The sequence below is a fragment of the Lagopus muta genome, chromosome Z (assembly GCF_023343835.1).
Source record: "Lagopus muta isolate bLagMut1 chromosome Z, bLagMut1 primary, whole genome shotgun sequence".
NCBI lineage: Eukaryota > Metazoa > Chordata > Aves > Galliformes > Phasianidae > Lagopus > Lagopus muta.
The window spans coordinates 2,933,090-2,950,040 of record NC_064472.1 but is presented as its reverse complement, the minus strand read 5'-3'; the positions used below and the strand labels follow the sequence as shown (position 1 = coordinate 2,950,040).

The following is a 16,951-nucleotide window of genomic DNA, read 5'->3' as shown; positions in this document are numbered from 1 at the left end:
TACACAAAACTTAGATAAATTGCTCCCATCTCTCTGTCAGCCCCCTCTGTTCAGAGGGCATAATTCCTTCTCACAGCTCTGAAGTGCTTTATGCAATGAAGTCATGGATGGAAGGGTAGGAAGGGTGAGTGAGAATCTTCAGATCAGTATTTTTGTTTCGTCAGGAGGCCTTATGGAAATGATGATTAGCTGCTTTTCCACATGTGATGATGTGGATCCACTCAGATACCTTGAGGTGCACAGGGGATGTGATTTTGGGTTGCAGTTGCCTACAGAAGACCCCTGAACATTTTACCTCAGCCACAGAATCACAGAAACATAGAATAGCCTGGTTGAAAAGGACCACAATGCTCATCTATTTTCAACTCCCCTGCTGTGCTCAGGGTCACCAACCAGCAGACCAGGCTGCCCAGAGCCACATCCAGCCTGGCCTTGAATGCCTTCAGGGATGGGGCATCCACAGCCTCCTTGAGCAACCTGTTCCAGTGCGTCACCACCCTCTGTGTGAAAAACTTCCTCCTTAGCCATGACAGAAAATAGTATATCCTTGAATGACCACCTACCTAACGATAAGGTCACACTGTACAGAGCACCATGCATTTTGGAGAACTGACATTTGCTAGTTTGGCCTCTTCTTGCCCTTCACCAGGGCAAATGTTTCTTCCCAACAAGGGAAAGACAAAAACACACGCATGCATTCAGCCAACATGTTGCTCACTCACATAATCCTTCTTCTGCCGACTTGACCAAGCGGGATTTTTTCTCCTTTGGGTTTCCACTGCTATCCAGACTCGACAGGCTGACGGAGGACTCACTCAGGCTTCTCCGTTCACCATCGTAACTCTAATTAGAAAGGCAGGTACAGGAGGGTAATGTGGTTCAGTGCTCACGCTGCTGTCAGTTGTTCCTATGTACCTCTAAAGACAACGTGAGGAGAAAGCCCTGTAGCTCCCCAGGTAGCATTTTGCTCAGCATAGCTCAAAGAAATGTGACTTGTAATTTACTGCAGGTCATTTATTTACCTTATTGTTGTAACCTTGACAGATTGTTACAGATGTGTGTTATAATGAAAGAAAATATAAAGGGCCTAATAGACTTGAATGGTGTGTCGTGATTCTTTTTCTGTTACCTGTGTGAGCAGTAACTAGAGAAAATTCAGGCAGATGGAGCAGAGCCAGATTTGCTTATCAGGGCACACATTGTGGTGTCAGAATAAATTACCTAGTGTAGGTTAAAGACTCTGAGAGGGAGAGTACTACAAAATGGAATGATATGAAATATCAATTGTGTTAGAGCAGTTATTGCAGGTGTGTACAATGTCAGTTTCCAATGAATGTGGCCATCTTACCACACGGTCACATAATTTAAAATAAGTTATTAGTTTTTCTTCATTATGAAGGAATATGAGCAATGGGGCAAGCAAGACCACAAGAATTCATAGCATTGTCTGCTGCAGTTTTATGAGGAGGCATATGGCAGTACTTATCCATGGTGTAACTCTTCTCACATCCATTCTGCTACATTCCGGATTAGTCTGGTGCAATTTCATTGATGATAATTTTAGTTGTAGCTTTCAATTAAAACGTCACTATATTTTGCAAAGTGGACTCCTTAAATAAAATGGACTTATAATTAGCTGCTTTATTATGCCTCACTGTATAGAAGCAAGAGAGGTCTATTAATCTTGTTTGCTAATTTGAATTGGTGCATGAGCCTTGAATTCCAATTAGCCATATTAGCCTGATAAAGCAATAGAGAATACAAAAGTAGAAAGGGCATTTCACTAAAAGCCATTTTGTGCTTAGAATGGTAACAGAAGACTTTTGATATTTGTCATCGGTGGAAGGAGCTGAAATGATAAAGCTCATCCTCAAAGGATGAAGTTGAAGGACCCAAAGTTTTTGCTTGAGGACTTAGAACAGTAGGACATGAAAGTTGTCTACTTCACGGATGCAGCAAGGAGAACAGTGGCAAAATATACACTACTCTACATTAGTAAGCCAGTTTGACTCTCAGCTGAACAGTTTCACTTACAGACCTTGATCTTTCTATTGACACTGCAAACTACAGAGCTAGTGATACCAAGCTGAGAGTGGCCATGCTTTGAGTGCTTGTCAGAAAGTCACAAATTCAGTCTGGACAAGATAAAACCAAATGTCCTTATCACATCATCGTGGACTTCAGTCAGATATTCAACAATTTTATTTTTACTGGTAGTAATTAAGTTGGGATCACAGCTGTGAGCTGTACATGTACCTGCTCATAAAGCGTACGTTCTATCTTCTTGTCCTCTTTCTTTTTGGAGAGCCAGCGTTCACAGAGGAACACAAACGACTCCTCTGTGGTCTCATCCAGGATCTCCACTTTTTCCAGGAACCAGTCAGGACTGAACATGCTATTGTCATGGCGAATCTTGATCTTGTACAGAATGCCAAGGTCCACAGCCTGTATCGTAAACGTGTCCTCCTGCAAGGTGTTCAACAGCAGAGGCTTCTGTTAATGAGCTCTCAACAAATTATATACCAAGCAAAAGCAAACCGAGCCTGCACTGCATAATACATGTTTAAATTCAGACAAGTTTGATTAAATTTATGGGGTCTGTAGAAGTATTTTGGTGCATTAGAACTGTACAGGGGATATTTTTGAGGCACTCTTCTCCTATGAGGGCAGCTGCTCAAAATGTCACTTTCACAATTAGAATTTTGAATACCTGGAATTTTACATCCTATTTCTATATGTAAGATACTTTTTTCTAATGCACTTAGATTTATACAGACTGTCCAGATATTACAGTCTTTGCCATCATTATATCTCTGTATCATCATAGGAAGCTGTGAATATGATTTGAGGACCAACTGCCAAAAAACACTCATCTAGTTATTTTGGCAAATACAGGCACCCATTTAGGATCCATTAATTTATCATGCTCTAAGATAAATTATAATATGCAGTAGATATGTGCAAACCAGTTGCACAGAGACTAGGGAAATTACAGTTCTTAAGTTTCATGTGCTCTCAAGCCTGCAATTAATAATTCATGGCAGTTTGTGAGGGTCAAGCTCAAAACTGGTCTCTACCAACAACTGCAAAGGAACATCAACCCATTTGCTGCAGTGCCTATCAGTTGTATTAGACAGCTGTCAATCCATACAAAGTATTTTAAGGGGTAATGAACATAATAAATTGAATCAATCAATTTATCCCTCATAGGAAAATTCAGCCTGTAGAACAGTCACGCACTTTGTAGGTTAAAGACTGCAAAACAGCAAGTGTTATTAATTCCTTGCGTTTGTACCTGTCCTCTTTCAAACTTGTTGAAGTTTGTTTCAGATTTGCTGAGTTTCCGCTCTCCAGTATCCCCCAGATCTCCATAGATATTTAGGAAAACGTTAGCATCTGTTCCAGCACCATAGATATCTCCAGTGAACACGCTGATTTTGTACGTGTGAACTGCAAAAGGAAATGGAGATGTGATTTCTGGCCAGATGAACTCTCGAAGTCTACCACAGACATTGAATTTACCTATGAAGGTAGTCACAAACTTTCTGCTTGTTCCTCAGCTCCTGGGGAGTTAAAATCCTATGTGCTTTATCCTTCCAGGCATTTGCTAATGATCCCAAGGTTGGGAATCACTTGAGTGAAATACGCTGACTTTTCTTTTCTCCTTGTAGTCAATGCCTGCATATTGCTTTGATCACATAGTACATAGTTAGAAATGTGAAGAATCATCATGGTTATTACCGGATGTAGTGTGGAAAAATACAGACCACTGCTGAACAGGTGACTAGCCCATGAGAAAGGGCTCATGTTAGCTTGGAACGTGAATAAACTGCCTCTATTTCTGCATGTAGAAGAAACGCATTTGTGAGAAGCTGCTCCGTATCTGTAACCAAGTCCCCTTGCTTTCTGTGTATGACCTTGCTTACCTTGTTCTGCAACGCTTTATTGTCTCTGTTGTTTTATATATATGGCCATGTTACTAAGGGATGGCTTGGACTACTTGCCTGCCAGCCACCAACAGTATCTGCTGGGAGTAGTCCCAGCATGGGCACTATACTGGTAAGCCACCACTGGTACTAAGAACTTGGTACAGAACTCTCTACTGAACTGGTGAATGTTAAGTCACCTCTGCATGCTTTCTTTGGGATCAGCAAATCTTACGCAGTGCTTTGTGTGAACTCAAGTGAGGGATGTGAACTCAAGTTCAGGGAGCCTGATACTTTTCTTGTACCGAGGCTCCAGGGATCTAAGCCAGAGAACAAGTGGTTCAGTGTTGTGAACCCTTAATTTCCCATCTTCCGTAAATAAACCCCAGGGATTCAGATGTGCAATTACCGCTGCAGTTAATGGCATGTATCTCTGTAAATTCCCCAAACTGAAAGAGAACAGGCAGTATTTAATTAAGGAAGTGCTGGAGATGTATTAAATATTCTTTCTCTTTAGCTTGCTCAATGGTTATCCAATAAAGTTTCATCAAATCTTTAACAATGTGCTTTAATAAATGTGTTAAATACCCCTGTTTCTATTTTGCTGCTCTTTTCCAAATTACATGCAGAAAACAAATTGAGAACATCCTCTCTAGGAAAACAATTAGGAACCATGCAAGTCTCTAATTACCCTAGTGGCATACAAGCTCTAGAGAATGCCTCATTGCAAGTCTCATGGCAATACAGATAAGAAAGAAGGACAAAGTCTCAACTATGGAGGTTTGCTTCATAGGTTTTTAATACTCTTCCTCATTCAAAAAGAACATTAAAAAATACCTATAGAGTCTTTTCTTTCTGTTCCTAGCTTCTCCAGTAGAACAGGGCATATTCTGCTTTTTAGTACATAAATTATTTCCACTGGTTTCTCTAAGAAGTGTATCAGGAGTGTCCTGTGGGGCAGTGCATCAGGTTAGGTGCAATGCCATATATTCCGGTTTGCCTCTTCACTTTGTGTCCTAAATTCTTGTGCAGAGCTATGGCTTTGTGTTTGAGAGATGATTGCCTCAACAGTAATAAAGGAAGCAATGCATATAGACTAATCAGCCCATTTATCCACCTTTGTTCTTTGCTTACCGGTTCTGGACAACTTCTGGACCGAAATGCAGTCTACTACATAAGAGGCCATCCTCAGAAAAGCATAAATTAGATTTTCCTTTGCTGTCATTTATACTGCATTAGTGTCCCAAACATGTAGGAACTCAGAGATGCAGAGATATAAACCCCATCTTTCATATTTTAAATAGAAGTTCCCAGACTTAATCCTAGCATTATCTGCTAGAGCTTGTACCTAGCTCCCAAAAGAAACTTCTAGTTGTTAAAAAATTTGTTCTATAGGTTGTAAGACTTGTATTAAGGCTTTGCATTTCAGAGGAGAAAATGAACCACCTGTGTTAGATAGCACATAATAATGAATGCAAGACAAAGCGATGTGAGTCAGTAGGTTAAACAATGTCACAAAGGCATCTAACAAGCACGTTGCTTACAAACTGAGAGTAAAACTGTCTTTTTTCTCCAACAGAAAAACAAGTCTCACATGAGATAATAGGAGAAAAGAGCACACCTTTCTCCTCTCAAGGAACACTGCAAAGGTTCCACTCCATGAAAAGCATCTCTAAAGACTCCACACAAAACTTCTCTTCACTTCCCCTGTGGCAGCTGGAGAAACACTTAACATTCATATAAATTCCACCTTGACAATGATGTACAGTAAATGCAAATCAGACAGAGAAAAGACACAGAAAGGAATGATTTCCTCTGCTGAATCATGATGTTACCAGACAGAAGTACCTGGAAAGAAGATGGCAGCTGCATTCAATTTCCTCTGCTCAGAGTATAGGAAGGTCTACACAGCTTCTCTCAAGAGCAGAAGAGCTTAGTAAGAGAAAAAGAGATCCTAGTGTTGGAATAACGAGGCACACAGAGAAGAAAGGAGTTAGGGACAAAATTTCTGTTCTGAATCTGAACAATTTATAAGACAGAATGCTAGACAGAGCTGGATAGGTGCCCACAGGCATTTGAATCATAGAATCACAGAATCCTAGAAACACAGAGGTGTGAAGGGGCATCTGTAGATCATTGAGTCTGTTGAGAAAAAGATGAGGGTGATTGCCTAAAGCAAAATTTTTAGAGGGTGTCCAAATGCACGCGGAGAACACCAGCAAAACCAACTCTGGGAAGAAAGAAGTGTAGAGATCAGACTGATAGAGTGGGAGAAGAAGCTGTGGAGGGCACAGGGAAGGCAAAGTTGGGCAAACAGGTTGAGATGTTTGCAGAGCCTGGAAGACAAGGTCAAGATTTTGGTTTGCCATGCATCAAAAGAGAGGAGCAAACATTGCATGGAAGGGTAGCTGAAACAGGCTTATACACACCATAGAGTCACCAGGGTTGGAAAACACCTCCACAATCATCCAGTCCAACTGTTCACCTTACCACCAACATAACCCCACTAAACCACTTAGTACCACGTCTGAAAGTTTTTGGAATACTTCCATGGACAGTGACTCAGCCACCTCCCTGGGCAGACTATGCCAGTGACTGACCACTCTTTCGGAGAAGAAATGGTGTTATTGCACAGAAGTGCTTCAGACATAGCAGATGCCAGAGGACAGGAAGAAAAAGAAATGTGGATAGGTAGTGGCAGTAGTTTTGTTTGAACAACACATCCAAAATTTTTCAAAAAAATCCACCTGCCCAGATAAATAGATCCCTTCTAACTCCTACTGTCGTATTACCTTCCAGCGGGTCTTCAACCTCTTCTTCTATCTGCTTAAGTGTCCCATCCTTCATGAGCTTTTCAGTAAAAATATCAGAAGGTACCAGTTCTCGGATAATCTCACCATCATCTTCAGACTTTGCAAGCCATCTTTCACATGGAAACGTGATAGTTTCTGAACCCTGAAGTAGAAAACAGGATAGAGAATCTCTTCAAAGCAAAGGGGACATATGTTAACATTCCTCCTTTGAAAATGCTCTGTTGTGCAAGCAAGAATTTCCAATTCATATATTTATGTAGAATTGGAGTCTCAGAATCACCAAGGTTGGAAAAGACGTACAAGATCATCGAGTCCAACCATACACCTATCACCAATAGTTCTCACTAATCTGTGCTCCTCAACACAAAATCCAAACATTCCTTGAACACCTCCAGGGTTGGTGACTCCATATCATCCCTGGGCAGTCCATTCCAGCACCTGAACACTCTTTCAGAAGTACCTGAAACAGTGTGCATGGCAGTAACTAACCCATGAGCATGTCTGTGGAGACAATATATATTTTTATCTGACAAATTATTCCAGTCATTCAGACCAATGGAGGCGATATATGAGGACTCTGAGCACTGTGTGTGCTTCTTCTCAGAGAGTAGTAGAACAGTATTCCCAATGGTGATATTGGTACATGCTCCATTAGATCGCCTTCGTTACTGGCAGGCTTTTGATCTTGCAGACTCCCAATCAGCATTGCACCCTTTCCACTGAAGCCATGTTTTATCAAGGCCTGCAATCCCTTTTCAATCCCTATTCAGTCAGCATTCTCTTTGAAGTCAGTTGGGCTTTTTACTCAGTTAATGGTGCAAGATTTTGCCCTGTAATTCTGTGACTTAAGGCTGGTTTCCAAGCAGTTCCCATACTTGCAATAAGAAGACAAAAATACTGATTTAATTTTTGATCCTTTGTTTTGACTCACTTTGGTGGAAACAAATATGATTTATGTCATCAAAGAAACAAAAACAATAGAAACCAATCCCAGGCTACTCATCAAGAGCAGACTCGTGTAAGGCCTCCAAGATGGTAAGAGCAGAATTTCTGTGTACTGGGCACCCCAGGCTATGTCTTCATAAAGAAATGGGCATGAGCCATCATGCAACTTGCAGAGCTCACAAGTCTGAAGAGGAAAGTTAGTGTTCAGCTTAAAGTAGTAGAGTGAAGGAAGAAAATGAGCCATTTTCCAGTTGACCTCTACAACATTTCTCTACTTCAGTAGCAAATCAAAGTAGGGAACCTTCTTCATTCTTTTTATATTTAAATAGTAAAAAGTTAATATAAAATAAAAGAGGGAGGAATGGGTTGTGCACCTTTAACTTCTCCCTAAAGCTGATAATGTTGGTATTACTTGCTATTGATATGAATGCTGTTTGTTTGGCAATACAACATGCAGGGACTTGAGTGCCTGCATGGTGGGACATAATGCACAGTTACTGCAAGAGTTAATTATAACATTATTGTTAATCACCCTGTCACTGTCACAGTTTTCATTGGAGTTTCCTCGTTAGCGATTGCATTAATATTTAAGTGACACTAAGTGCATTGTTTCATGTTATCCATGGTAAAACGCTCTTTCAGCTACAAACAGAATTTGTTTCATCAGAATATGAGCCTGACTGTAAGATAGAGGTAGGGTATGATAGCGTGCTAGAATTCAGTGCTTTGCCCTTCTCCAAGTTGGAATAAATAAAATACAATTACCAGATATAATTGGCATGCCAAGACGGAGTTTATTGGCACACAACAATTCTAGTTTCCTACCCAAGCGCTTTCAATTTAATCTGAAAAGTTACTGACCTCATTTTTCTTTTGCAGCATTACAGATAGATCTAGATGCATCTTAGCAGTCTAATCAGGTAGCACGGCTTTTAGAAGCGTTGGCAGCATATTGCTATCCTGTGGCAGGTCATAATATTCTGCTGCTGATCAGCGGCATCACGCAGTGCTCTGCTTTCTTCTTCTCTTTTTTTCCCCATACCATAATGAAAAGATCAGCAGAATTGTAAACCACTCGGTTTTTGAGGTGTTCATGGTTTTCCTCCTCCCTTCCTCCACTTCTCCAGACTTGTCACTGTCTGTCCTTTAAAACCTCTGTAACAATGGCACAGCCCCTAGAACCCATTCCTGGGGTGATGGCTGAGCACTCAGCACTGAACTCATGTTCATTCAATCCCAGCTGCAGAAAGAGGCAGCCCAGGAATCTCTTTTCCCTTTGTTTCCATGCCTTTTCACATCACGCTCCCCATTATCCCTTGACTATGACCAAGAACACTATTACCAATAACAATGCCATCTTGTTAAGAAACGTAATCAAGATGTACAAAATAAGGGTTAGTCAGTACACACGTAGACCTAAAGAGGTGAGTTTCTTGTGAACTTCCACTTTCCAGCAGCCACACCAATTGCTGCTCCTACATCCAACATACAAAGCAAGGCCAAGGAGCAGCTTCTTAGGTGGAGAGAGTGAACAATTTGGCTGCACTCCCTTAATCCCATTGGCACATGAAACCAAAACTCCTGCGAGGAGAGATTATGATGCTTATAACAATGGGTCTTTCGCTTCCCTCATTTATTCTTTCAGAATTAAGGAGCTAATGAAAGATTTCTTGCCTGTGTTTAGCAACCATACCTTTCATTTTTAAATGGCGCACTTGCTTTCCACCTCCTTCCTTGTTAATGTCCAAAACAAAACTATATACAAAAACACAAAGCTTTGGTCACTCTATGACAGCATTTTTTGAGCCCTGTAGATATGTAAGTTTGTAAGATTTATCTGAATGAGCCCTGGGCACTCAGGAATGCCCAGCCACAGCAGTGCAGATGTTTGCAGGGACAACTGTAGCTGTCTGTAGTTCTTTAGCAGTATTTGCAAGGGTACAAGTTCAGAAATCTTCCCCCTCTGCTCAGTGGCACAGTACAACATTGCCTCCAAATCCAGCAGGCTGATTGCTCCTTCATTCTAAAGATGGACAGCAGCAAAGACCCCAAAAGGGAGAGGAGTAACTTCACTGCTTTTCTCTCATCCACTGCCAGGAGAAAACACCTCTATTCTAGCCCAAATTTACAAGGGAAGCAGCACTCTTTTAAAAAACAGTGATTGCAAAGTCGTATAATCAACACTTGAAGAATAAAACATGATAATAAATGTTTGTTGCCCTTCAAATTCCCAAGCTCTAGTGAATTCATTAACATGGATTGCTCTCTGGGGAGTCATTAATCACACTTTGTGTACTGAAGTCCCTCATTGGAAAATAGAAGGAGCATCCAGTGGAAACCTACTCCAGAGTGACGTGATTCCCATCCTACCTTCCCATTGGGTAGCAGTCTCCGAATTGCCACACGATCCAAGTGCCATCCAGAGTTCAGCCCTCCACCATTGTGTCCTATGCGAATCTTTTCAATAATGTCACCAACATCCTCCAGCTGAAAAAAAAGAAAAAAAAAAAAGAAAAAAAAAAAAAGAAAAAAAGAAGAAAAAAAGAAAAAAAAAAAGAAAGATGAAAGAAAGAAGAACCAACCAGAAGGAGTGAAGTGCTGGAGCAGGTTTCCCAGAGAGGTTGTTGATGTCCCATCCCTGGAGCTGTTCAGGCCCAGGTTGGATGGGTTCTGGCAGCCTGATCTAGTGGTTGGTCTAGCAGCTGGCAGCCCTGTCTGCGACAGGGAAATTGGAACATGATGATCCTTGAGGTCACTTCCAACCTAAGCCATTCTATGACTCTATGACAGATTACTGCATGAACAACAAGTGATCTTTAAAACAATACTTAGAACTTATTTCTTTTCTCCAGCCAAGCCTCCTTGTATTACTGTGAATTAAAGTATGTTTTTAGAAATTGGAATAGAGCTGTGCTTACGTGATTAGATGGCTGGGCACTGTTATAACACGGGGAAAACAGCCTTGAGATCAAAGCACAGTATTAACAACCTGGCATTTCACATTCCCTTTCTTGCTCTTGCACAGAATCCAAGTGACATTCTGAGCAAGTCAACAGGATCACTATCTGGTGAAGCAGCTGTTTATATTTTATGTCTCACAGGAGTATTTTGTCACACCTATATCACTTTTAAGCCACTTCCTTCCAGAAGCCTGAACAGGACAAAATATATCTGCTCCAGAGCAACACCTTTGGTCATTTTTTTGTGCAAGCTGTTGTGCACTTGGCCTTTGAGAGACAAAGCTGGCTGCAGAACTCCTTCGTGCACAGTAAAAACACATTGAAGTTTCCACAGGGATTTGGAAACTTCTGCTCTTTGAAACGTTAAAAAACCAAACTTCTCAATTTACACCACTGGAGATCATTCCCTTCTCAGCTAACAAAATTGTCTCACACAGAAGCAAAGACACCAGCAATCAGCTCAGAAAGCACAAATTGCAAAATAATTACATTGCATTTATTCCATGATTCTGTGATTCTAAGTTTGGGGACTGGTTAATGATATGTCATGAATCTGGAGAACAAAGTGTATTTTCATTGTTTCACTGAAGAAAATTACTGACATCTCATGTTCTGCCAAACCTAGAAGAGATGTTATGGAATAAAAAAATAAAAATCACATTCAGTTTAAGATGTATATCTATGTATTAATGCCACCTCTGCTTTGAAAAAGCATGTGGAAAGACCACCAAAATTAGTAATATTCTTTGTTTTCAAGGAATCACAATGGAGATTTGTTTTATGATTCATTCCATATTACAACAATGTCATCTGGAATCATTTTAACTTGTTTGAAAGTTTGTTTTAAGATTTGACTTCAATTATTCTGCAAAAACAAAACAAACTCAAAGCATGCAGAGGTTGTAAAGCACTCCATGAGATCAGTGTTGGCTTTGTACCCTGGGAAGGAAGGTGAGTGTATTAGGTAACATTGAAAGAGCAGATCAGAGCAGGAGTGCCTTTGTTTTTGCCTCTCATAGCTTCCCAGCAATAGGCATATATGACAAACAGAAATCACTGAATACTGTCAGTGTAATTGAGCACAGTGATTTGCATGCACTGGTTTATTGTTTGCTTACACATGTGCAAATTCTTCAGGAAACTGTTGATGAGTTAGTCTGAGGTATTCAGAAAACCACCCAGCAAACCTATCCAACCCAAATGAAGCCATAAATAAGCAGTGAGGACTATGGAGCAGCTCTGTCAGCACCATCTGGTGAAACAGGGGTGTGAAAGGATGAAAAGTGAGCTTAAATATGGGGCACCTCATTCCAGAGACTGACACCAATTACGGTCTAGGACATGGAAGATGTACACCTTCCATTGTGTCTCTCCACTGACCTTCAAAAGCGTCTCTCAACTTCAAAAGGAGGGGCAAGCTTCCATGTCCAAGTCTTGGTACACCTCAGCAACAAAATAAAATTACACCAGCCCTTACAGGGCTTAATATGGCACTAAGCCACAGGGACACTGTGTGCTGATAACTTTTAGTAGCTACTAACTGGATCTCAGTGAGAAATGATTTGCTGCAATACAAGGTAAGCGTGTTGTAGAATAGAGTAAAAGAGCCAAATACCTTTCTCAATAAGAGAAAAATTTCCCATTCACTACATTTTCTCTTCCTAATCCCCCCAAGGCAATCTGAGATGAGAGCAAACATATTCGATTTTACCTCCACAATGAACTGATTCACCGAGTTCCTCTCAAAGTACATCCGTTGCTCTCTCTTGTTGAGGCACAGGGATTTTTGCTGAGTGCAGATCCCATCACTTCCATAGAGAACAATGAAGACATCTGCATCCGTGCCAGCTCCAAAGATATCGCTGGTGTAGACTGTAATCTCATAAGGAACAACTGATGTAGGAAATGGCAGAAAATAGTAACAATTAAAAAAAAAAAAAAAGGTTATCAAGCAGCAGAACAGTTTTCCTAAGAATATTTCAAAGTAACAAAATCTGGATTGGAAAACTCAACAGCTGAAGAGGACAGGGTAGGAATTACACTTCTGCTCACTTAGAAGCTGATCAGTATTACGAGCATCCAGAGGAATTTCCTTTATCCCTGCAAAACCAATTGACCTTCATTCATCTCAGTTTACTGAGATTTCAAAACTAATCATACGATCAGAAAATGCTCAGTATGTTTACACTGGCTACATAAAGATAGTAAAAGAGGATTTACTTCAACAGCTCACGTCTTAAAGCAAACTACGATCTGACAAAATTTGGAGCAACTTGGCAGATGGATGAAGTTATGCCAACTGGAGGCAGTAGATAAATATTCAGGATAGCTTTGTAGAAAATGTCCTATTTCTTCCACTACTGAACAAGCGACAGAAGTCAATTAGAAGGAAAAAAAAAAAAAAACCACAACAAAACTTTTTGCTATCCACTCTGCCCTATTTTTCTAATAGTATCACTTTTCTCTGACAGCATATAGTCCTTTACACCTTGGGAAACAAGGTAAAATTCCAGCAGGTGAATGGTAAATGCTGAACAGTAAGGATCAAGCCTCTTACTTACTCTTTTCCCTTGATTTCTACACAACACCCTATTACTGAAATAATCTCATACTTTTTTTCTTGTCCTTCTCTGTCTTCACAGCTTCTCAGTCTTGAATCCAGCTGGAATTGCTGAGGAACAGAACTGATGGAGGAATAAGCCTGAGTCTCTTTTCCAGGCTCTGTTGTTACAGGTTTGCTGAATATCCTTGGCCAAGTCACGTCCAACTCCAGTTTCCAAAGTGAGATGCTGCTCAGCTCTCTTACTAGGAAACCAGTGTTCAAATGTCTGTACATCAAGTAGTACTCCTAGCCAAAGGAATACAAGTACAGAAGTCAATAAAGTTTGGAGAAAGAGCCAGAAGAGAAAACACAGGCATCTTCCTCAGGGTTAGCCGAAAAATTTATTCTCCAAAAGTGGTCAGCTGTTGGCACAGGCTGCCTGGGGAAGTGGTGGAGCCATTGTCCCTGGAGGTGCTTGAGAACTGCGGAGATATGGCACCTGGAGGCACAGACTGGGGTTGGATTTGGAGACCTTGAATTTCTTTTCCAGTCTTAATGATTCTGGGATTCTGTGAATTATTTTCCAAACCTATGAATCTGTGAGCCTGCTTGTGAATGACCAAACATCTGTTGATAAGAATGAGATTCTATCGTTCTGTGAGATCAGATGCTCTATCACCATGAGGACGTACAAGTTCCATTTACTAGACTGAGTCCCAACTCCCTCTCTTTAAATCCTCTCTGAAATCTATGGGTGAATCTATACTGTGGCCAACCCCTGTTAGCTGCAGGGCAGGCACAATGCCTGCACTCCATCTCATTACCCACAAGCACAGATCTCAACACCTGATGCTACCACCAGGTCTCTCCTTCATACACTGCCCACCAATTTCCACATTCCAGTCATTTCAGCTGCTGTCATCTGCACCCTCCCATGCTACAGTGGCTCCAGTCATCCCTGCTATTTGTTACTCAGCATCGTATTGTGCCACATTTCAGATCCAGAATATCAATTCGGGTAGAGGGGACACTCCTGGCACCGTATCTGTTAATGCTGGAGTAACTCTGATTGAGCATATCAGAGCTGAATCATTCATTAAAAATCAGGCTCTCTAACCACAGCTCTCAGGAGAACGGAGATGAAGAAGTTTTCTTCAACAGAGTCAGCCTGGAGGTACTTAATATTCCTTCTGCCCAACTCAATGAAATCTGCTCTGCTTTGCTCCAGGTAAACTAGCATCATTTCTCCAATGCATAAGGGGGGGAATAATCCTGGAGACCAAAAATCACATGCTATGCATTATGAATTAGAAATGACTTTCACTGCTGAAGTCTGTGCTGCTTGCTCTTGCTGCTTGAATATTAATATCAGCTTAGAACTGAATCAGCAAAGTGGCACTGTAACAAGGTCACTGGCAACACAACTTTCAGCTGTCAGACTCCCATTCCATTTACATGGTGCTTTTAAAACAGTATCCCCACAGGCATGGTTTTAATTGGGTTGCTGATGACATGTTTTCATCATTTGTTCCTCAAGAAAACATTCTGGCACGAGTCATCCAAATCTAAAGCAGTTATTTTAGACACCTCTGGCAGACTGGAAGTGCCAGGTTAGTATTTAGGGAACCAGAATGTGGTAAATAGTGTGGTGGGAGTGGTTTAAATGGTGAAACTGCCTGAGCTGATGCTCAGTTCAGCGTGACTTTTGGCCAATTATTTTCATATGCTGAATGTGGACAGCTGACAAAAATCAGGTTTACACACAGCATATTCAACAGCATGGCATTCCAGAAACTCTGACTCTTATAAGCTGGAACATTAATAAATTATATAGTCAACATCTGCATCCAAATGCACACTGACTGGGATAATATGGAAAAACCTGCTGAGAAGCACATACGAGTTCTCTGAGTAATATTAATTTATATGAACATGTTACATAGGAACACATAGCAACTTCTTTACAGAAAGGGTTGTTAAGCATTGGAATAGGCTCCCCAGGGAGGTGTTGAGTCACCATCCCTGAATATGTTGAAAAACCGTTTGGATGTGGTGCTCAGGCACATGACTTAGGGGAGGGCTGTTATGGCAGTATGGTGGGGCTGCAGTTGGACTTCATGATTTTTAAGATCTTTTCCAACCTGAGCCACGAGTCTATGGTTCACATATCTACAAATTCTTTCTAACATAAAGACTATGATATCTTGTATAAATCTGATGGAAGTGAAAAAGGAAGCAAGGAGCGTCCATTCTTCCACTTCAGACAGTTCAGAGAGAGAAAGACATGAGAAACACCTTCGCCAGAATTAGGATTAGATCTTCAGAAAAGAAAGAAGATTTGAACTTCCATACTGCAGAGTATATGCACATGGAGGCTGGAAGGAAGCCAGCCAGTGTGAAAGAGACCTTCAGCTTCTACCATAGTGCTGAGAGTCAGAATGAAGTTGAAGCAATTGACAGTCTTCCGTGTGGCTATTCTTACAGTTAATTACAAAGAAGAAAATTGAGTCAGAAATAGAGAGATTCGGAAGATCTAAGTGATGTCTAAACGAGTAACTGCAGGTGGAAGGCTTTTGGTGTTACAGTGGGTTTACCTCAAACATTAAATCGGAGGGAAATGAAGACTAAGGAAGAGAATGCTGAATCTTGAAAGAGGTAGACTGATGCAACACTATCAGAAGAGCAATGCATCAGAGAAACTGTGGAAGAGGGTCCTTCAGCAAGAGAGGTGTGTGCAATATAAAGGGCACCAGTGAGAGACTAAGGCTTGGAAGTGAGACCACAACAAGAGTTTGCTTTGACAACAGAAATAGTGATGTTAGAATGGAGCAAGATCAAAGGGAAACTGGAGGCTACAAAGCCAACTTGAAATCGGCTAAGGACCTGGAGATGAAAGAGCAAGAGGGAGAAAAAAGACACACAATTAAGGCCATAAAGCTTCTAGTGACACTCTGATTTTGCAAATACATGAAGCATTTATGTAAGAGAACCCAGAGGAACTTTCTTGGAGTAACTGAAGAAACTGGCATCTTATGTCTTCATAAATTTCTCAAAGACAGTTCCAGGGAGAAGCCAAGCCTATACAACTGTATGAGGTAGTGAAATTTTATCTTCTGTAATGATGGGTGTATACTGGGGAAATAGCATTTTGCTCACATGGGATATATTCTGTTGTCTGCAATTCTGCAGGGAAGATGAATCTCTCAATGGCTCCATCATCCTCTGATTTATCCAGCCAACGGCCACAAGGGAACTTGAGGCATTGTCCCAGGGATGGGGCATCAATTTCCACCCATTCCAGAAACCAGCCATTTGAATTACCTGTGGTTAGAGAGATACAGGAATAACTAATCCTTTACAGAAAACAGAAAAATTAATCATTACCTTCCAGGCCTCAGATAATTTAATCTTCCTCTCTTTTGTCAATGGAATAGAAACCATAAAAGATCATTGCAAGTGATTGGCCAGGCTTGAGATAACACATTTTATATCTCTGTATTGCAACAAGTTAAAGATGCATTTATGAAAGTGCTGATTACTCCAATGCTTGGATTAATTTGAATTAAGAGGGAAGTTTTCAATTTATCCCTTGGAAGCAATTCACATATCCTATCAGAGCTTCTCTTGTTTGTGTTGGAGACACTTCTATGTTCAGAAAGCAGCTAGCACTTGATAACAGGAAAAAAACAAAAAAAAAACAACAAAAAAACAAAAGCAGCACAAAAATATTGATAGAGAAATCTATGGTCCCATGTGGAACAAGAA

The 16,951-nt window shown here is 40.8% G+C and overlaps 1 protein-coding gene across 1 annotated transcript in view; it reads right to left on the bottom strand.

Moving 5' to 3' along the window:
• LOXHD1 (lipoxygenase homology PLAT domains 1) overlaps positions 1 to 16,951 on the bottom strand; it is a 124,101-nt gene that overhangs the window by 42,132 nt on the left and 65,018 nt on the right. The window contains exons 26-32 of the mRNA XM_048931717.1: positions 16,343 to 16,507; positions 12,356 to 12,537; positions 10,055 to 10,171; positions 6,719 to 6,881; positions 3,296 to 3,450; positions 2,257 to 2,466; positions 723 to 843 (exon numbers count right to left, since the gene is read on the bottom strand). Of these exons, the coding sequence (XP_048787674.1) occupies positions 723 to 843; positions 2,257 to 2,466; positions 3,296 to 3,450; positions 6,719 to 6,881; positions 10,055 to 10,171; positions 12,356 to 12,537; positions 16,343 to 16,507 (1,113 nt within the window). The remainder of the gene's footprint in view (positions 1 to 722; positions 844 to 2,256; positions 2,467 to 3,295; positions 3,451 to 6,718; positions 6,882 to 10,054; positions 10,172 to 12,355; positions 12,538 to 16,342; positions 16,508 to 16,951) is intronic.